The 22,875-nt window shown below is 45.6% G+C and overlaps 1 protein-coding gene across 2 annotated transcripts in view; it reads right to left on the reverse strand.

Annotated features, from left to right (window-relative positions):
• The window catches only part of LRP8 (LDL receptor related protein 8), a 166,236-nt gene extending 163,561 nt beyond the window's left edge, over window positions 1-2,675 (reverse strand). The window contains exons 1-2 of one of the 2 annotated variants that reach the window (XM_082766474.1): window positions 2,564-2,675; window positions 1,778-1,897 (exon numbers count right to left, since the gene is read on the reverse strand). In XM_082766474.1, the coding sequence (XP_082622600.1) occupies window positions 1,778-1,897; window positions 2,564-2,633 (190 nt within the window). In that variant the 5' untranslated portion in view covers window positions 2,634-2,675. The remainder of the gene's footprint in view (window positions 1-1,777; window positions 1,898-2,563) is intronic. The other variant, XM_082766473.1, reaches the window with a different exon arrangement.
• Window positions 2,676-22,875: the final 20,200 nt, after the last annotated feature.

A 22,875-nucleotide genomic window follows, 5' to 3' on the forward strand; every position in this document is an offset into this window, starting at 1 on the left:
ACCATTCTACTACAATCTAGCCACTTTATTTTTACCACCCTCAAAAGAACAGTAAACACCCTCTGAAGCAAAACCAGATAGATGCAATCATTGACCTAACCATCCTGACACAGCCCAATTCACGTAGAGCAGATGTTCAATGGGACTGTTTTACACTCTGTCTTCTGACACGATTAAAAAGAAGATGACAATGAAAAAGAAGAAGATCACAAAGAAACAACAGCCCGGGTACAGGTTCCAACTGACTCACTCATGCTAGGCAAGAAGCTCAGGCCACAAACCTTAAGTGGCACTGAATGTGGAGCGCAGGGTGCAGAATCTGTTCCTCGAGATGCTCCCCCAGCCATCATCCCAACATCTGAAACAGCAGCTCCCAAAGCACAGCTCACCAGGCCTCTGTATAACAGTACCCAGAGCGGCTTTTAACCAGAAGGCTTCAAGAAGACCAGGGTCAGCCTGCTCTGAGGCTGCTGGCAGTCCCACAGTTACTGTCTCTCTCTGGAAACTCATACACTTCTGAGAAACTATTCTCAGGTACAACTACACACAAGTCCAAGCTAGTTCCCAGTCAGCCGTGGCCTCCCCGAGCCTCTTGCAATCTTAAAAATTCCAAGTCTGAGATGCAGTAATAAAATTCCCACATCAATCATGTTTATATCTGTACTAAATAACGCTGCTGAATCACTCATATCATAAACGTATGCATGTGTAAAGCCTGTCAAGTCCTGTGAATACAAAAGCACCAGATATAAATGTTATACTCACTGACTTACTGTTACAACTTCAAGTCTCATATGAGCAAGAGCTTGGGAATTCCTGCTCTCCATGAACTAATTTATTCAGAATTCACTGCGAGACAGGTGTACCAGTGAAGCTGCTAACAGGACAGTCACACACTGGAGAACACATAACTAGTGACTCTTTCTTTTCTTGATATGTTCCTGTGGTCCACTAACTTTCAAGAGTTCAGTGAATTACAACCTGACAGTTGTTTCATGTCTACTACCCTACAAAGATAATTTGAGAGATAAGCAGTGCCTGTTGTAATATTTGCAACTTAAAGAGAATTATCTTTAAACTGGAGTTTTAAGACTTAGGGTGCATAACTTTTCACAGATGCTTCTCACACTACAGGGTTGACACACATTGTCCTAGGCTGTCAGAAGCTCTAATTAAGCAAAATACGGTAGTAACGTATTTAAGCAGCGGTAGTAACGGCACAACCCTGCAAAGCACGCAGAGTTTGCTGAGTGCCACGCACACACACCAGGGTGACACCACAGGGGAAAGCAAGACTGCCACCTGTCCAGGCCAGGAAGTACAGATCTCCTTGCTCCTTCTTCCCTCACATTACCGAGGAACCAGGCAGCGCTGTGTGGCCGCGGAGCCAAGCAGCCTGCTTGCTGCCCCCCTTCCCCTCACCACGGCCACAAATACCTATAAAACCCCAAACCACGCAGCAGCCCCGCACCTTGCAGGAAAGCGGCTTTCCCGGGAGGACCAGTAGCGGTCCCAGGGGGGTCGCCCACCCCCCAGCTCCCGTGCCATGCCCCAGGCAGGGCTGCTGCTGGCGGCGGGGGCCGAGCCCCCCGGGGCGGGCAGCGAGGGGCGCTGCAGGAGGGGGCCCGGCCGGGCGCGCCACGGCGGGGCCGCGTCACGGATCTGCTGCTGCCGGCAGCCAATCAGCGCCGGAGCCGGGGCCGGCGCGACTTCATTCATTCATTCATAAAAAAGAGGCGCTGGGAGCGGCGCCCTTCCGGGCCCCCCCGGCACTCACGGCAATCCGCCTCGTCGCTGTTATCCGAGCAGTCGTCGTCCTCGTCGCATTTCCAGATGGCGGGGATGCAGCGCTCGTTCCGGCACTGGAACTGGTCCTCCTCGCACTCCTTGACGCCGCCTGCGAGACACGGGGCCGCGCCTGGGTCAGCGGGGAGAGCTCCGACACCGGGAGCATCCCGGGGCCGCTCCGACACCGGGCAGGGCCCCGGGGACCGGCGGGGGCCGGAGCCGGGACCGGGCTCGCCAGGGCTGAGCGGCTCGGGGCGAGCAGCGGGAGCACGGCGGAGCCGCTTTGTGCGCGGATGGAAGGGGCCGTTCCCGAGCTCCCCCGCGTCGATTTAGAGGCACGGGATGACAGGGGAATGGTTGAATCCCGAACGCGAAAGACAAAGAAAAATTAAAAAGCGCACCGATGCTGGGACCGCCACGCGCCCGTTACCGGGGCGAAACGGCCGGGCACACGGGGATGGGGGGTGGCGGGCGCTCCCCGGAAAGGGAACCGACCTGATGAAGTTGAGGGCGGGGGGACGGGGCAAATCTGCTTTGCAGGCGCAGCGCTGCTTTGCCGAGCCACAAATCCCTTCAGAGAGGGATTAAAGGTGGCAGCTCCCGTCAGCAGCGGCCGCGTTGCATTCCCCGCGAACGAGCGTGCACGGCCCCCGCTCCCTCCTCCGCAACCCCCACAAGCGGCGCTACCGGAGCTGCGCCCCCGACCCTCTCTCCCCCATCCCCTGGGGGAGCCCAGCCGAGCCGTGCGCTCCCCCGGGGGCCGCGCCGACCCCACCTTTGCCGAGGTGCAGCTTGAGCAGCAGCAGCTGCAGCAGCAGCAGCCGGGCGAGCGCAGGCCGGCACATGCTGCCCGCTCCCTCGGTGGCAGCGCGCCGTGTGCGGGTTGCGCGCAGCCGGCGCGCCGCTCTGCGCCCCGCCCCGCGCCGCCGCCAATGAGGCCACGCCCCTCGCCACGCCCCCTCCGCGCGCGCTGCCGCGCCGGCGCGCCCTGGTTTGCGCGCCACCGCCCGCAGGGGGCGCGGGGTTCTGAGCTTCCCCCCGCGGTAACCGCGGCCCAAAGGGCACCGGCGGGGCTGGCACCGGGAGGCTGCGGGGAGGGGAGCGGGGAGCGGAGCGGGGCGGCAGCCGGAGGGGGGTTGCGGCAGGTTGTCGGAGCGGCTGTGGGGTGGGAGGAAGGAGGCCGGGGTGGCTGGGCTCGTGGGGTGGGTTACGGTAAGTGCTCAAAGCAAATGGATTGTTTGTAATGTGTTAGGGGAGTTTGCTCTGCTGTAAGTGTGTCAAAATAAAGGTTTGTAAAGCTACTCTAGTTCCCGGCCTCCTTCTGTTTTCTGAAATATTTTAAATTATAAGTTGCTCCAGGATAGCAGTGGAGCTCTCCAGTACCAACCAGGTGGAAGCGGGCAGAGCATCGCTCCCAGCAGGGATTTGGTACCAATCCATCTTGGAATTTCATTTGATTTCAGACAAGCTGACTTGGCCTGCCTGCCACTCACAGAAAGCAACGTTAGCAGGCTCCTGAACACATCGCTCTGATGACACCTGGCCGAGCGATTCAGCAGCCGCTCCCGGCCTCCCCGGCAGGGCTGCTTGTAGCCTAGTACCATCTGGTGGATGTGTGCGTGTCAAAGGAATTGCAGAGGCAAGGAGGAGACTAGAGGAACTGAAGGGGGAGAAAATTAGCCCAGGGAAACCATTTGGTTTGTAAGAGAAATTAAATTTAGATGTATCCATTATGTTCAAATTGTTAATTAAGACTGGTAATTTACCTCCCAAGGTCCATCTCTTCCAAGCGCACACCTCTGCAGTCACAAACTGAACAGGAATCCCGCTGCTCTCAGCCAGACTGTAGGGAAATCTGTAAAGCAACAACAGCACAGATGTATTTGGCCAAACAATAAGTGTCCAACAGCAAATACACAGCATTTAGTAACCCTTGTATACAAAATACATCTGATATGCTGCATTTCGTAGCTGGTGACTGGCTTAATTTGTAGATTTAACACACACACACGTCTGTCTGTCCCCTCATCACAAGTCTGGTTGCAGCAGGTGAGACCAAGGGTCCCTTCAGCTCCTGATCCACACTGCAGCTGGCAGCAGGTGCCTAAGAGCAGGTAAGAGCAGAGCCAGCACACGGCAATGCTTGCCCAGAATAGCTTCCTGTTTTCCAGGCATTAATGTGGTATGTTTTACCTCTGTCTACTAGCTAAACATTCAAAGTCATCCTAAGCATTCACGCAGAGCAGCCAGCAATGGGACAGCCCCTGCCCCAAAGCACAAATGGGGGCACCAGGGGGCTGTGAAGGAACACTCCAATAACCTGCTGTATTTAAAGGCTGCTGATCTGCTCCTACTTCTGGTCGCATACCTCTGTGCATTAAACACCACAAGCTGACACAAATCAGCCTGGTGCTGACAGCACAAGGAGGTACATCGCAGTAGAGCTCCATCCATCCAGAAGGACTTCCCATCAATTAGCTCCGTGTCTTTCATCATCCACACCATTTCTTTGATCTACGTCAAACTGATTTTTAAAGCTGGATTTATTTTTTTCTGATGCAGAACCCAACCTTTTTTTTCATACTTAACATTTTTCAACAGTTTGTCACTTAGATCCCTAAGTATCCCGTGACAGCTACAAGTAATAGAGGAGAGAAGTCTGCTCAGGGTCATGATGAACAACTGGCATTCCACACGCTGGATCTCTGCTGGCTCGTGTTAAGCTACCGGGTTCTGTAGTTGTTTACTCACACAGGTATGCACGTACACACCCTCCCAAACCTTTCATTAAGTTAGTTGAACCAATGTGCTCGCTGCCATATCCCTTAAACTCCCAAATGATCTAAGTCAGTACCTGCAATATTAGTTGCCTTTTAAAATAAAATTCTCTGATAATAATGAAATAATAATAACTAATAAACTAACTGTGCTGGGAATTTCAAGCTATACGTACTATTGCATGTTGCATTTAAAACTAGAACTCATTTTCTGCAGCTTCTACTGAGTGAAAAACAAAACAAGCCACCAACCCAGCAAGTGAAAATACAGGGTCACTGCTGCTCAGGGCTCGTCCCTAAGACTCTTACACAGATCCTGGTTTTTACCTACTGTGCTTTTCACAACCTTCCTTGCTGTTTTTGGGATTGCCAAACGTACTCTTGTTTGCAGGTGCTATAGTAAGAGAACTCATCAGCAAAAAACCACTTAGCTCTTCAAGAACAACTTCTTCGAAGTTTTTTTCTAACAGTTAGGCCTTCTCAGGACTCTGTAGAGGACTGCTGTGGAATGATTTTCTTTCTGTTCCGTTTTGCTTTGTTATGAGTAACAGTGTTATGAGATTGCTGTGTTATGAGGTAAAGCACAAAGGAAAGATGGTCAGCCATAAACTGACACACTCTTACGACCATTTCTATACTAACATTGGGAAAAGCTGATCTTTCACTCTCTTGAAAATGAAGACAATCATTTAAACTAATTAGCAAAACTATCTGTAAAAAACACCCAGTAATTTTGCCTTCCTTGTAGAAAAAGCACACACATTCTTTGAAGTTCTAAGTTCAACTTAGTCCCCCTTAGCATACTCAAAGGCTTCTAACGACATCCTTATTTTTAGCTAGTTTGTGGTCTACTGAAAAAGGAGGACATCATACAATCAGCTTTAAGTAAAACTACAAACCCCATCAGTTTATCACCCAAGAACTGTCTCCTACAAGCCAGAGTCTCTCACTTCCACAGCCGTAACTGATCTCTGTCCTACAGCTGTCACTCAGCTATCCCTTAGCCAAGCATAAGAAGCAGTATGATACAGCACCACCTCGCTGCTGGCCAAACAAAATCTCGGAGGTGCTTATTATCCAGGCATGAGACTGCAACACTTACTGATCGGGGCTTCCATTTAAATCTAAAATACCCCGCATCATGTGTTCGCTAACTGCATACACACGTCAGGATATCAATCTGGATCTCAGCTGTGCATATGATTCATGCATCCTTGGTGTGTTCAGAGCAATCCTGACTTAGAACCACTCCCTTGAACCAAAGCTATGTATATCTGCCTAACTGCAGACCCAAGCTGGTCCGCTGCCTACCTGCCCCAGGTTTTCCTTAGCATTTCAACTGAGGTGTTACCCAGTGCCATTCAGCAGTGCCCATGTAAGGCTCCCAAGAAGCTGAGAAGAGCAGCTCCCTGGGAAGCCGGCTTCCTGAAGAGCACTGCATCACTCACAGGACTTTCCCTGTGTGGCTTCAGATCCATCTTCTTCCACTTCATGCTCTTGTTCCTGCATCTCTGTAGTGAGTTACTTTCAGGGAAGCAGGGGGAAGCTAAGAGATGGTTCGCAGCCCACTGGGAAAGTTTTTATTCAGCTAGAGAGGAGTTAACACAGAAAGCTTCTGCCCTTCATTCCCATCCCAAGGCCGAACACCCTGCCATGGCAGCATCCCTGGACAATACATCTTTGAGTGCAACCAAACCTACAGTCACAATAGGGATCTTTCCCATTAATTTTAATGAGTATAAGAAAGAAGGGACTGAGAAGAAAAAAAGTGAGGATTAGGTGTCTGGCAAGATCTTTTGCATGCTGGAGGAGTGCTGCTATAGACTGATCTGCTCTTTGCTGCTGTACAGTGACTAATCACCGTGAAAGCTAACAGAAATGCAGACTTGAGGCCATAGTTAGTAACAAGTACAGTGGGATTTTTTCAAGATGTTTCACTTCAAACTATTTATCCTGCTACTCCTAACAAAGGAATCATGAATTGGAGCAAAACTGAAGTTGACAGTGTCTCGTGTCACTCTGCAGTGACCATCTACCAAAGCTGTAAGCAGCAGATTAGTACCACAGCCTGCTGTTTGCTGTATGGCTCCCAAAGGGCTTAGACACAGTGCGACCTAGTAGCAGCATCAAGCCTGGATTTTTTTCTTGCCTTTTAAAAATTCTGTAAGCTAGGGGCTCACTCCGTTTCTCTCCCACACCTTATTTGTTCAGGCCCCAGCGCTGCGAAGAAGTGCTGCATTGTGCAGGGATGGCAGAAGCGGGGACAGGGGCTGGTTCCATGAGGTGCAAAATGCCCTCAGCTCCTAGCAGCCCTCTGGAAAGCTCTAAGCATTCTGAAGGCTCACACAAATTATTTTAGCATTAATTACAACATCAGGGAGCAAACAATACCCAAACGGGAATTTAGGATGACGTCTGCATGGAATGTTTCTCATTATATTTGTATGGATTTCACATGGCAGCAGAACACTTTAAAACCCATCTTGCGTTCCAGATAGTGCTGTCCCTCTGTCCTCATGCTAAGTGGAATTGGAAATTCTTACAGCTGCTTGACGAGGCTGGCTTTCTTTATGAGGGAATATGAACTCAACGTTTATTTTCCTTTTTAAAGGGAAAGATCATTAAGAGCAACTTTTTCAAGATCTCATTCTGAATGTTGTTTTTCTTCCTTCCTCTTTTGATTTACTGGCTTGTCTTTAATGACCTCTTTCAAAGGCTTCCCATTAGCTATTGCCATCTCATCACTTTCAATTCCTACCTGACAAGAGAATTGTGCATAGAGTAAAGATTTCAGCTTGGTTAGTATGGAATAATTTGTCTTTCAAAGTGGATAAAATCAAGCTAGTTTTTTAAAACTTCCCAAAATGTTATGGAGGAAGGGGAAGAAGAGGGAAGAATTGGGAGATCTTTTTTCCAGGAGAGAAGAATCCAATAATCATCTTGCAAAGGTGGGTCTGATGTTTGAGCATCTCCTGCCTTTGCATGGTGTTTTGCTTAGTTGATGATAAAATTCATATTTCGGGGTGTCTCTATGCACAATTTCATCACAGACACATTAGAGCCACATTACAATTGTGTTACACGTTACAAATATAGCCTGGTTTACATTTCTGAGTTGGGAAAAACTTGGTTCTTTGAAGCTGAAAATGTTTGTACATGATAGACATATGTATGTGCGCTCCCAGAGCTATGGTTCTGTTAAACAAAGTTTCAGAACGTGCCCTTTCAGATTTCCTGCCTGTTAAATCGTGTTGCTGCAACAGCAGTTGACGGATGAACCCCTGTGGCATTTTGTCATATCGCATAAAGCATCAAGTGATGGATGCACTTCAGAACGTGTCCTATAGACATAGTTTCCAGAAGCACAAAATACCCTCCTTCCTAGCTTTTCAAGTACACTTCTCGAAATACCTGCCCCCGATCCTTCCTTCAAGAAGAGAAGTGTCTCCCAGTTCCCCAAATGTTAAGTTCTAACCAAGATGGTTCAGGCCTGAAAGGATACAAACAGATTGTTACTTGTAGTCTAAACCAACGCCCCCAAACCTGCTGCTAACTCAGCAGGTCCTTGATTTGCTCCTGCTCTTGTGCTTCAGTGCTGAGCTCTCCTACAGCTCTGCCAAAGCACAGTGTTTGTGTATTTGCATGTCTGCACGGATCCGGTCAGCCTCATGCAGGTGGAACTGCCACAAGTGCATCCCACAGCCCTCAGCCGAAGCACTGCAGTTCTTACTCATGATGCTCCTGCTCCAGTGCCCTTATCTCCCTTTCGTCCTCTCTCTAGAAAGCTTAAATGCCATTCTTCTCCAAGCCTGTCTACACTAATCTCAGAGTTACTGTTTTTTAAATCATTTTTCGATTTCAGTATAATCTGTGCCACCTGGTGGGATCACCACGTTTTTTGTCCACTGGTCATGGCAGTGGCATGAAAGATAAATTATGGTCTTGCTACTTGCAAAGGAGGCCCATGGTCCTTCAAAGAAAGGAAACACCACGCCGACACACAGTGCTGTAGCAGTGCTCTGAGGGGCTGCTTGCAGCCTCACGGCCCTGCTCAGCTGCTCCCACTCCCTGGAAAATGGGACAGCCTGGGCCCAGATCAGGTTAAAGCCGCATGTGTTCTTCAGCTGTTTTAGAGAGCTACACCCCACAGCATGGGCACATTCACCTGCTGGAGGGCACGGGCCTCAGGGACTGTGGCAGACTCCCCAGAGATCACATCAAGTCCTTGGAGCTCACCTGAAGCTGAGTTCGGGAGGTGCTTGTTTCTCTTACCATTAGAAAGCAGTCATTGAAGACACGCAGACATTGCCACCCAAACCTTTGGCATCTGTTCTGGACTAATAGAAGCCAACTCCGGGGGTCCCAGACCCATGCATAGTGTCTGTATCTCGCAATTCAGTGGAGAGCAACACCTGCTTTTAGTGCAAAAGGGAAACTTGCATTCAGCAAGTCACCCGGCCAGCACAAAGGCACAGAGGGAAGTAAAGGCACCTCCCTTTGTACAGGTTCGCAATATTATCTTTGCTTTGCCAAAACAAATTCAATGGAACAAAACACCAAGATTTGGGCCTTTTGTTATTCATTTGACAACCAAAGTCTATAAATTCATTTCCCCGTTTCATTGCTTTATTTATCCTGCTGCTCTGAAAGTCCTGAAAGGACAATGAAAACTGGCCTGACTCTGACTGTCTCAGACAAATAAAGCTGGCATGGACATGGAGTTACACTCAGCCACCCACCCACAAAATTTTAGCTTCCCAGCCATCAAAGCGCAATCAAAACTGCATTTTCCTGACTGTCAGTTTCTCTATGCATTTTTCAGAGCGCAGATGTAATAGGTTTTACAGGGAGTCCCTTTGATTCGTGCCAGCCCTGCACATTCTCATTCTGCCCCTAATCTCTCCATTGTGGCACGAGGACTCGGAGCGGTGGGCATGGATCCCAGCGGACACTGATTACCATCCAAATTCCCTTTTGGAAATTATCCCATCTGGCAACTACAGGACGCAAAGCTTCGACCCTCGGCCATTGTTATTCTCCAAAATGAGCAGATTCAACTTTATTACAGATTAAACATTTGCTGTATTTTATGCCTGAAGCTAATTTCAAGTGCTATGTCAAAACACAGGAGCTTTCTCTGCTGACCCTCTTGTAGGATTCTGTATTTTAAGGACGAATAAAAATTAAGCAGTCCAAGTCATTTATTTTTTTCATAATATGTACAAAGAATTGCTCCCCAAGCTTAAATTTTGCGTGTCAAGTTTCATCTGGAAGCAGATTCATTTTTACAGCTCAGTTATCAGCTGTGCAAACAGGCTATTATTCATGTTCATCTAGGGTCTAACAGCATTATTGGCCTCTCAAAAATTTGCCAGGCCAGGAAAATTTATGCAGGACCCATTTTAGAGAAGCAAGAAAAATGAGACAGGGCTGAAGAGGCCACGAAACACAACCATCAGCCTTGTACATCTCAGCCAAGGAGCCGAGAGCAATGTGGTTATCTCCTGTTGCACGCTCCCCACAGGGAGCCTCGTAGCAAATCCCCGAGCAGCTCTGCACTGTGACCTCTCTCCCCATCTGTAGCCCCATATGCAGGATACAGATGGTCGGACTGCCCTGTGCTCTGCTGCAGGGAGACACAGCTGGTGGCAGCCGTGGCAGTGCCCTGCAGCCAGGGAGTGTACCCGTGGGTAGGGCTCTACAAGCCTGGAGCCTTATCAGAACCCCAATCCTCATCAGCCCAGCCCCTCTTATTACCATGCAACCTGCTGATGGTATCTGGTGTGTGGATGGTGGTAGGTCTCCTGTCACCTTCTTGCAGTGGTGCTCACAGCATAAATGTTACTCATGGACAAATGTCCCTCTTCTTAGGAAAGAATAATCTGTGAGGCTAGGCTATCCAAATAAAATAGATAAATAAATAAATATTACCATGCTTTATATGCTTGTGCTCTGATCATAACACATATACACCTGGAAACGAAATGTGCACCAAAGGCCACATTAATCTTTTAAGAGTTTAGTAACCTGAAGTTACTTATCTTTCTGAAGGTGCCAAAAATTCTAGTAATATAAAAGCAGAATCTTCCCTTAACTAAAATTCAACAGGGTTAAGTTCCATCTGCTTTTACCTGCAGTGTGCAGCTGTATTTTTGTGGATTTTCCTATATCCATTTTCCATTATATCAGAATTATTTCCAAATCAATTTTAAGAATCTGAACACGTCATCCAATAGGTCTGCAAATCAAAAGTAGTCTTTTGACTTTTATGAAGCAACATAGTAAGTAATTCATGACAGTCTTTTAAGACAGACCTGTCCTGCCATCCTCACTGTTAACAAAGGAATGTAATACAGTCCTGCTGCAAAAGTTTCAGGGAGCTTAACTGACTCTTTTGTCAGCCTTTATATAAAAAATGCAGAAACATAGCTTCATCCCTTATCAAAACTGAAAACAGCATAGCTGGCACCTTTATAACATTTTTAAATTGTTTTTGTTCTCGTGTTAAGTTAAAGCCTCCTCGTTTGCTTCAGACATCTCTGGGTATACATCCACCTTCAGAGGGAGCTCAAAGGGTAAAATAGCATTCCTGTGATTAAGTACAACATGTGGTTTGGTTTTGTGTTTGTTTATTCCCAAGTGTACAAGAATTCAGATTTAAGAGATACTGGTACTTAAGAGAATTTATCTTGAAAGAAGTTAGTGCCTGAGTCCTGCAAAGCAAAATGGAAAATTGTTGGTGGTCAAAAATGGAAGAGTAGCTTCTAAAAAAGGCCAAAAAGTTAAAAAATAATAATAATAATTTAAATGATAGCCTTTCTGTAGTTATTTCTGTGAGCAGAGGAGCTTATTACCTAATGACCCTGGGGCTGCACATTTGTCATACTGGCCTAAGCACAAGATAAGAAGGAAGAGACACTTGTGCTTAGCTTATAGCTTTCAGCAAGTCCCAAATTCTCTGCCTTCTGCCATATGAGAAGTCAACCTGACCATCATCTTCTGACACCTTCCTGCATCATCAGCAATGCTATTTATCTAGGCAGCAGGGAACTTGATACAAATCCTTTCTCCCAACAACCTTGTGAGCAACCCAAACACCTCATGTGACTCACTCACATCTAGCTCAGATATCCAGATACTGCATCGCTGTCTTTCATGCATAGTCTCCTTGAAATCCTATCAGTTAACCAATATTTGCTTACAAAGATCATTTATGAAATCAGGCAATTTATCCTCACCACCTGGAGGCTGACCAAACCGCTGCTCTGTCCTTAAAGATGGGTAATCAGGTATCTGTTTCTTTCTGTGAGGAACAGCACTATAGGACATACACATAACCATGACTGGTGGCTCCCCCAAGGACCAGCCAGTACCGGTGTGAGGTGCAGGAGCTGCAGCCGTGTTCCTAAAGAACAGCGGTACAAAAGGAAACGTCAATGTCACCAACGGATGTCTTAGTTCCTGCTGAGTACTTTCCACAATAAAATTCAGTTTTCAGCTTACAGTGTTAATAAAATTCATCACGTGAGATACCTGCACCAGGCTGATTCTTCATTTTGGTTCTCAGTTTCAAACAAAACTCAAATATTTCAAAGGACTACAGCAGGGAGAATGTATTGTTCCCCCACATGAAAGAACAGAATAACCCTGGTACCATTTAACTGAAAAGGCTTCAGATCTTGAAGTAGGGACTCCAAATTAGTTAAAAACCATGTAACTTATTTATTGCACACAAAAACTATGCTATGCTTACATTATAAAGGCTGCTAATCAAGCACATAAAGTGGTGTGGTTGCCTGTGAAACAGTAATTCATGTGCTTTGTGTACGGGCACCACAATATCACTGTAAATGACACTGTCACATATGCTCGTTTTCATAAGATCCTTACCTCATTCAGTGCACAGAATGAACAATGTTCAACTAATGTGTAGCTTTCAATGGTTTATTTTCCCTTCATTATTTGGTCTCACCAGGCATTATTTATTGCACTCTATTCAGATTTTGCTTTGAAAACAGAATTATTCATTTCTTCATAGGCTTTTCTGTGGTGCTTATCAGAACAGTATGAATGCTTCAGACAGTAACGCATTCATTTTATAAACTTTCTAAGATGTTAAGGTTATGGTTTTTGCCATTTTTGGGAAACATGAACTGAGTACAAAATACCAGCTGAAGCTGGGCACAAGCTGCTTAAAACCTGTATTTTCGGACTATTATACAGTGCTTCATAGATCCAGGATTATGATCCCAAAGGCTTCAGCTGGAACTGTGGTCACTCAACAATTACCCAGTTGGCAACCCTGGGACCTTAGCTGTTCACCACAGAACAGACACACTCACAATTAGAAAACAGCCTTGAAAAGTTTTGTCTGATGTAATTAGGATGCTCAGAATCAAAAAGGGGTTCTCTGGCACAAGTGGAGATAAAATCTATTTCTCAGCTATTGACTTGCCACAATGGCAAGCTATCACAGAAACGTCATTTTTCTTTCTGTAGATCCTTGCATCACTGGCTATCTCCTTTTCTGTTTCTGCAACAGGAAAGGCCGTGGTGCTCATTCACTACAGACTACTGATTTATCTCCAGAGCACACCTTATCCTGTTAATGTTTCAATGAAGCAAAGGACCCAAGCAAAAAATATACTGTCCAATCCCATAATTACAGATGAACAAAATTCAAGTGTGTAAAATAGCAGAATTAAGGTTGTTATTTTTAACGTGGAACTGGGAATGAGAACATCATGACTTTAGGTAGTTTTTTGTTTCTTCCACAGTTAAAAAGGAGATGAGGCTGAGGAAACAAACACAAAGATAAATCCAAATTGTGGGAGACTGCCTGAAGAGCTGAATTACTTACAGAAAAGGTCCAGCTTAGTGAATAGACAACCTGCATCTGCTCTTTTAAGCATTTGCAATTATCTACGTTTATGAGCCAGAAGCATGTATCTTGAGAAGTGCCCTAGGCTTCTGGAAAAGGAGAGATTCCAACCAAGCTCGTATTATACTCCCACTGCTATTTTCTCAAACACCTGCATTGTAAAACAGCGCATGGGCAACTGAAAGAATGGCTCAGAAATGCCAGATGAGTTCCTCTCTGCACATTACTGGAGGGCTCCTGTAGGAAACACAACAGCAGCTTTGAGCTTACTCCAAACAGTACTACTGGGAGATAGCAAATTTCAAAATAGAAGAGGCAGGGTGAAAAAAAAAAACAAACCCATCAATACCACTTCCCTATATTGCAAGCTAGTTACTTAAACTAATCACATGAGCAAAGCTTAGAGTTCAAAGCTGGAGGATTGTCATCACTTCACTAGTTACTCTTTTAGAAATACCTTTAATATTACATGAGAAAGAAAATGAATTCTGGATGCATCCTTCTGCACCGCACAGATACACGCTGTTGTGCGTATAAGCACACCGTAAAGGCACATGGAGCAGCAGGAAGTCACACTCATATTCTTGGAAACATTAGTGCCCAGTGATCACAGAGTCACAGAATTGAAGGGGTTAGAAAGGACCTCGAAAGATCACCGGGTCCAACCCTTCTGCCAAAGCAGGTTCCTCAGAGCAGGCTGCCCAGGTAGGCAACCAGACAGGCCTTGAATATCTCCAGAGAAGGAGACTCCACAGCCTCCCTGGGCAGCCTGTCCCAGTGCTCCGTCACCCTCACCGTGAAGAAGTTCTTTAGGATGTTGGTGCAGAACTTCCTGTGCTCTATCTTGTGACCATTACGCCTTGTCCTGTCAAATGATGAGATATTCCTGGCCAGTAGCCAGCAAGAAGCACAAGAAGGGAACACACAGCAGGGCACTCTGTTAGGCTGGTCAGCATTGTTGCTTAAGATCAGAGGAGTGGGTGTTCAGAGAAGGACACAAGAGCCAGAGAGCCTGCTTGCAGTGCTCTGCACAGAGAATGAAGGCTAATGGGACCAGTGGGCCACCAGCACAGAGCCCAGTGTGGCCAAGAGGAGCCTTTGTCACATCTCCAGACAGGGGCAGTCAGAGGAAAGGGGCTTTAGCATACAAAAAGCAGCATCCAAGTCTGGGCATCCTTAAGCTGCTGCTCATGCTCCTACAATGTGCGCCACCAGCTTGTCATTTTGCCCTGACTCAGCCCACAACAAAATGTTACGAGTTTTGGTGGAGGTGCGCAGTCACTCTTCATTCAAAACTCTGAGGAAGCCAATGTACCTGTCCAGCATGATCCTGCTGTATGTGCCTCTCTGGGACAATATTTGGTTGCACAGATGTTGACCTGCTTGTTGAAATAAGAAGTCACTTAGATCCAATGAATTTTTCACACAAGGATTACTTTCTCTGGGTTTAGATTTAGCTAAAATCAATTCCATGCTGTGAAAGACAGAGCTACTGAAGGATGCTTCCTTATTCTCCCACCTGAAAGGATCCAGCCATCTATATATTTCTTATCTTTTCACAAAAGAGAACAAAAGCATCTCTATGCTATTGTATTTCTTATTACTGTGTCTGAAAATGACATATTTTTCTACAATGTTGGTGTTTTCTTGCTGACAAATATTGATTTTTTCCCCTTTTCTTCCCTGGGTATTTCCACTTGCTGCTCTTTCTACCGCTCTGCCCTGACTGAATACAGTCATCATTAACATGACCAGAGAACTATGTGTTACAGTCATGGAACAAGGAGCATTTAAAAATTAAATCGCTGGCTCAAGTTAATTTAGATCCCTTGAAACAAGAAGTTATCCTCAGCAGGCAGCTGATTTGAGGACATCACTTCTGCATCGGGCCAGGCACAGCACCGCGTCCTCCTTCCAGCAGTGGTCAGCAGCCAAGGCTTGGGGAAAAAGTCTATGTGGCGTGGTGCTTTTCTTGACATGGACTTCTGCCAGGTTTTCTCTGGGCCCTTCTAATGAATACCACCAGCGGATTTACTTGTAAGTGGAGTTGTTAATTTATGTAATGTTGGAGAAGAACAAAGCCCTGCATTAGTGGGATTTGATGTTCTCACTGATACTAGGAAAGAACACAAACTTGGAAACTCTTTGCCCCCTGCTTGGTATTAACATTATTTATGGAAGTCTCTGGATCACTGTGCACGGGACTGAGAAGAATATCCATCATCACTGTCTGTATTATCTTTTTCAGATAAGGAAAAGATGTACAGTTTCCACGACTACCCAGTACCATTCGTGAACAGAACACAGGCTTACAGAGATTTATCAAATCAAAGATGAGTGCTTTGTAACACAAAGTCATTCCCCATGAGCAGAGCTCAGGATGCCCCCCCCACCCTCCGAACAGAGCACCACAAGCTCTGCGGCGAGGAGTTGTTTTGGTGCAGTTGGTGCAGGGACATCAGGGGCTGGGTCCCTTTCCCTGGGCTGGCCAGGCAAGCCCTGCCGCACCTACCCTGCAGCTCGGTCACCAATCCATTGGCTTTGGGATAACGAAGGGAGGGAGAGTTGTTCATTTGTCTGAACCACAGTGGAGCGCTGACTTGTAACAAAAATCTGAGTGACAGATTAGCTCCTTTGGAACAATTTTTTATGAAACTGAAAGTACGGTTGTCCAGAAACACAGATGATCCCTATCGGCACATCTCTGATAAAGCTGCAGCAAGCCGCCTCAGATTAGCCTTTCTTCCCTCGCTTTATCATTCTTCCCATTTAATAAGGGCCTAGATCTCATTTATATGGGGTGGGCATGTCTAGAGACTTTACTACATTAAATTAGAAATTGTATTTCCATATTATCTGTGACATTCAGATGCACCTCTATTGATATTTTTTCCTTGGTTAATTAAGCACTGAGCTGAGTATTAGCTCACGTCCTGGCCTTCCTCTCAGAGGTGACAGCAAGCTCTATGTCTCTGCAGGTGCAAATACACATCCAGTGTGATGATAATTGTGTAAATTCTCTTTGCTGTACCTCCGGGACAGTCTACCTTTTGTCCATGGCTATATTTAATATTTCTTCATTTCTACAAAATTACATTATCTGCACCAAAGTTTTGTTCTCCGAGGAATCCCAGGACAGTTGAGGTGGGAAGGGACCTGGAGATCATCTACGCCAACCCGTGGCTCAGTGTAAGGTCAGTCAGAGCAGGCTGCCCTGGGCCACGTCCCATCAGGTTCTGAAAGCCAACAGGGCAACCTGGGCCAGCGTTCAACCACCTCCTCATGAAAAGGTTCTTACATTCACGTGGAATCCCCTGCATCTCAGGTCCTGCTCATTGTCTCTTCTGGCACTGAAGGCCACTGAAGAGGGTCTGGTTCTGTCCTCATTATGCACTAAACTGCTTTGTTTAAATAATAATAAATAAAAGCAGAAAGAAAAGCAGATGAAGTAGACTTTGCATTCTGTCCTAATAAGCATCCTGGGTGATGTAACAAGCTTCTGGGTACCTGGGTGTCTGGCTTTAAACTTCTGCGTATTGTATGCATTTGCAAGACCTGGTGGGGTGTCAGGTGTCCAGGTAAAGTTTAGCACGCCAGTGCACAGGGTTCTGACATTTCCTGGTGTTCTACTATGAGGGAGAGTTGGAAATGCCTTTGGGGTGCATTAGAGTTGTACATGTCATGTAAAATTATCTCCACGAGTAGCTTACACTGAATTAGCAACATACACCAGTGGATTTTAAGGGGACACCACCCAGAAACATGGCGAAAAGAGCCACTGCTGATATACTAGTATGCTGTTTTATTGAATTGTCAAAATACCTGATACTGATCACCATTTCCTAGGTGCCAGCTGGCATCAGATGTTACCTAAAGCCGTAGGCAGCAATACCAGCTGCACCAACTCCTGAGAGGATGCAAGCGGACACCTGCCCCTCGCGCTTGCAGCCCCGATACCTGGCATTAGACTCAGCTCACTTGTCACAGTGCTTTAGCGGGAATTAAAACAATTACAGAAATGGAGAGAGACCTCATCTGTGAAAACCTGGACGTGCCACCTTCCTAGGCGCAATTTAGCTATACCTGAATCACAGGACAATAATGTTCAGCTACGGATGTGTTTAATGGTTATGTGGAAAGCACAAAAACTGCAGATCTTTATATTGTTTCAGACAGATAGGAAGGCTCAGGGTGTGTATAAAGAGACCGATGACGTCAGGGAGTCTCAGTGTCACTGTGCTGGCACAGGCGGCTGCACCCTTGCTGCAAAGGATGTCCACAGTAATAGGAGAGCAGAAATCGAGAGTCCCCGTGTCTTCACCACTTGATTAAAAAGGGTGTTACTGAGCTGCCTGCCATTTAGTATCTCAAATTGCTTATAAGAATTCATATAAATAGGCGTAAGTATTATTAATAATGTTTTACCAACATGATAAGGACAACAATCCAAATACACGATATCATTAATGCTTTATGATTTCCTTGGCACTTAATGAGGCTATTACTCTACTGATGAACTAATCTCCGTTAGACCCTTAAGGGGTTTGTATCAACATGTCAGCAGTGAAATGGCCATGGAGGTGGCCTCACTGTATAACAAGGGTTTTTTTCACACCAGTCAATAAAGCACCGAGTGACTGTCATAGTCCTTTGTCTGAAAACAGCAGCAATGGGGCAGACTACACATGCAACTTCACAAAGCATTAATCAGTTGCTTTCAACATTTAATTACAATCTATTATTTTATGTTTTACATGAAGTATTGAGTGGAACTAAATCCTGAGCATCACTTTCAGCCATTGTCATCCAATTTAGCTTTAGCCAAATTGCATAAACACGTACACAATCTCACCATATTTCAGCACAATTTATGGCTCCGGGGATGTAAGTTCCAGGAACAATTTAATAGAAAATAAGCATGATTATTAATAAAAGTGATAAAGGAGTGGGATGATAAAGCAATGCGAGTATCACACAAATTACCTACTGGAATAATAAAATATCCATTCTTCTCACACAGCTACTTAGATTTAAAATCTTTTTTTGTCCTCTGTATGAAAAACTACTACATTTTGCTTCCATGTCCTCCTAAAGAGGAGAGAATGTGGATTTTATGGCCCATGTTTTTTCCAGATCTGTACGGAACAGGAGGCTATAAAACATGCACTTACAGTGATGCTGTAAGCAAAGGAAGGGAGGAGATAGATGAAACTACCGTCCAGCACATGAAGGAGCAGTAATGTAGAAGCAAACAGTCTGGAATAGAGCACCCATTACTTTTACTGTCAGAGCTATTGATAAACTGAAAAATGAGTGTTCTGAAGGAGGAAAAACATCTAACTATGAGTGGCAAGCTCTTAACAGGGATTATAAATACACAGCTTTATGATGAGATATTCAGCGGTGAATGTGCTCAAAGTTATGACTTTAATGGGATTGAATTGGAAAATAAATACGTTAATAATGCTAATAAAACTCACAAAGGAGACTTCAAGATAATTTTTGCTGTTCTATGAAAAGTGATATGGAAGAACTGCTCAGGACATATGGTCGTAGAGTTTAAAACTGTGGTTGTGGATGAAGTCAGTACCATTATCAATCATGTAAAGAACTGCTGTGTCAATTTCCTATGAATTTATAAATGACATCTCAGAAAAGCTGATGGACTACAAAGGAATGACTGTGTCTGTGATAAAATATCACCCAAGTGCCAGTACCCCGAGCAGGGTACAAAAACCCAGTGGAGCAAAGTTGCTCATTCTCAGGCTAAAATGTTTAACCAAAAAGCCTTCAACATCTCTGCATCCCATCACTTATGCTGCCACAACTGGCATCCTCACGGTGGTGCAGAGCCAGACATCACGCTCCCCTCTACCAACCTACTTTAAGAACCACAAAGGCTGAGGTTGCCTGAGCTTTCCTGGGGCTTCAGGGGTTTGTCCCACATCAGCACTGCTCAGTGCCCACCACCATCTACCACTGTTTCAGTTTCTCACTGCCACCACAGGTCGGATGAGGGCTACATAAAATCATGGCGAGTACACAACTTCCTCCATGTTTGTCTCCAAGACCATGCCTAACCTCCTGTATTTTTTTCATCTACTTTTCTCCTTTGTTTCTCTTCCATGTGCATTCTCAGGTTTTATTTGCGTATCTTCAAAAGAATGACTGTTTCTTTAAATATAATAATTTAAATCACTGCTATGCATTTTTATTTAAAAGTCACCCAGATGTACGATAATCACAGCAGTAATTCTTATGAAATTTAGATCAGAAACAAATCAGCCTGGTCTTTCTGGCTTTAGCTATTACCTGCAGAGTAAACGCACTCCTCTGTCAATCTTTGGCTGATACCCACCAGAACCACATGCACTACACTAATTTTGTCTTAGTATCACCTCCTCCTGCACAAGCCTGCTCCTCTCTTCATACATATAAGCAGAGCAGGTATGATTTCCAGGCAGTCCAGCTCTTCAGATGTACACCAGCTATGGGTTTCAGCAGACAGCTCCTCTTTGTTTGCCAAGCAACAGCCACTGCATATCCCTGAAAGCTTTTCAGGATTCAAACAGAAGCGCTTGTGAGCCAGGCCCATTCTGAAATGGCATATGAATCGATGTTTCAATAGGGCATCAGGCCAGGAAATTCAAGATGCCTTTTTCTTTTATACCAGTCTAGAAAACTAAGATTTCCTCAGTTCAAGCCATAAAACAGCCCTAACAGAAGGTGGGAGACAATACCAGGATCCTTTATGTCAATCACCCATTTGGAATCTGTTCAGAGGCAAAAATGTTTTTTTTTTCCTTTTGTCTTTTGTTTTAGAGGCCTTTATTTCCCATCCTTTCATCTGCTTCTTTCTTCTTTGGTTCCCAGTACTTTGGGCTAATACAGCAGAATATTGGTGTCTCCCAGAAAATGCTGCTAATTGATTTATTTCTGTATTCATCATCAGATCAATCTTGCAGGGTGCAACCCACCTAGTCGGCTATTTAGAAGAAATTCTGCTCACCTCAATTTCTGCAACATGTTTGTACCAATCTGTCTTGCATTTTCTTCAGGACTTATAAAAATGCAGTAGTAAGACAGACTTTTCTCCTCCCTGTGTTTTATAAGAGACCAGAAACTTGCCATCTTTACTCCTACTGAATGGTCACTTATGACATATATTCTCTAATTGATTTCAGTGGAACTTTTTATGTAGTACACGTGGTAAAATCTGCCTTCCTAGGCATTAGCAAATGCCCTTCTCCCCTGAGCAAGGAAGGGCTTCAAAAGAAAGCTTCTTTATGCTCATAATATATTTATATATTCGTTCCAGAAAATAAATATAGCAGTACTAACAGGGCCCCAGCTTCTAACACACAGAACCAAGAGGTCAAATATATTTTTCAGTATAAGAACCAAAAGGGTTTAATGCCACCTTCATCCAGAGCAACTGCCTGACATCCTTACCCTGCTCAAGTCACCTTTAAGCTATTATCCACTCTGTTTTAATGGCTCTGCCACTTCCTTCCGTGTTCATTAAAGGTTTAAATCCCTGTTCAATCCCATGGATCTCCAAACCTTTTGAAAGCTGGAGACTGTTTTAAAGTGTCACCAACTCTCAGTACATATGGTAGCACCCACATTTCAGCCCTACTGTGAAATTGATAAAATTTCTGATAAAATAATACAAGCCACTACATGCTACACAGATCCCTAAGAAATAAATAGCTTCAAATAGACTTCAAGCCAAATCAACCATAGGAACCCGTTATCTGAACCTACAAGCAAACACAAAAAAAATTCCTGATGGTTTTCAACTTCTGTTCCTCCATCTGAAGCAGCTGGCCCCGTGGCCACCTTCCTTTCGCACAAGATTTGGCATTCCAGCCCCCTTCAGACCAAAGCTCAGACTGGAATCTACTTTCAGTGTGGTTTTCCCCAACAAAAAGCTATTCAGTCAAGCGAGGCCTTCATTTCTTACACCTCAACTAAGATCGTTTTTCCAACTAAAAAAGGAACGGCTTTTCTACCATAACCACCCAGTTACTTGCACCAATTTCCAATTCTGTTCACCAGTTACACACCAGATCTGCATCAGGTGAGGTGGGGCTACAGACACAAGGAAGAACGGCTGAATCAGGGGTTGAAGGACGCACCTCCCTGATTTTGGATGTGCTAACATCCTCCTCTTTGAGCACTGGGAGTGAAGGTGCCTAGTTCACAGGACACACTGTAACAGCCTTATTAGAGGTCAAACTGCCGCTGCTCATTTTCTTGGAAAGTACTTTAGTCAGCTAATATAGGAGAGTCAATAGATAGTTACTGCAGTAGTCTGGGGGCTTTTCAAGCCCAAGGCTACAGATAAGCACATTTGTATTGATTGGGAAGCAGTATATTCCAAGATTTCAGTTCTGACACACTTCTCCCAAGGAAGACTGAAATCCACAAACTCCTTCAGTCCAAATGAAGGAGAGAGCTGCAAACAAACTCACTGCTGAGTTGCACGGGACTGGTTAGATGATGCCCACACCACGTGCAGCACTGCACAGGCTACACTCAGGTTCATCTCTCCACGTGTCCCTCAGCTCAGGGCCAAATCCTGCTGCAGTGGGGCCAGAGCACTGCTGCCAGGGCAGCAGCAGCACAGCTGCCTGGAGGCCCTGGGCCAGGCAGGGAAGGCTGCCCCTGGCCCTCTGCCTGCTGAGCAGCTCCCGGAGAGCTCTGTGGCACAGGACTCACCTGGGATCAGGAGGGAGGGCAGCCTGCACATGCTGCTGTCTTCGTGGCACTCAGGATGCATGGAGTACACCCTGAGAGGGCCTGCTGCAGGGGGCACCAGCACCCATCTGTGCAGTGCCATCCTAAGGAACGCATTCTCTGGGGCAGCATCAGCCTGAATGCTGGCCTGGCTCGTCCTCCCGTGCTGTTAGATTCCCAAGGGTAAAGGAGAAGCACTGAGCTTGGCGGGGAATATCCAGATTCAGGTTCTAGCTAAGTCACAAACATCTCATAGAAAACCACATAAGTGATAGTGAAGGGACAGTTCACCTTCAGAAGGGGTAGCACCTGTAAAGGGCTACAAGAGAGTACACAAACAGGAGAAGTTAAATGAAAAGATGAATGATCTTATTCTAAGAGGTCAGTACAGCCGGTCTGCGCACCACCACCCGCACAAGGACAGCAGCACAGAGACTGCTGGCACACAGACACCTCTGAGGCACTTTGCAGCATCCCGAGGATTCCCAGCAATGCAGAAATACCGCTAAGTTGTTTCCATTCATTCCTTCCTACCCCTTCTCAACTGAAACAGAAGATTTGGCTCCAAAAGTTTCAGTTATGTGGAAGTGCTAAAATAAATACCAGGGCTCATTATGAAACAAGCTCATTATGAAACAAACTCATTATAATTAAAACCTGTGAAGTAGGTGAGGAATATTCATGTAA

Source organism: Aythya marila, assembly GCF_965140915.1.
Source record: "Aythya marila genome assembly, chromosome: 8".
Taxonomy (NCBI): Eukaryota; Metazoa; Chordata; class Aves; order Anseriformes; family Anatidae; genus Aythya; species Aythya marila.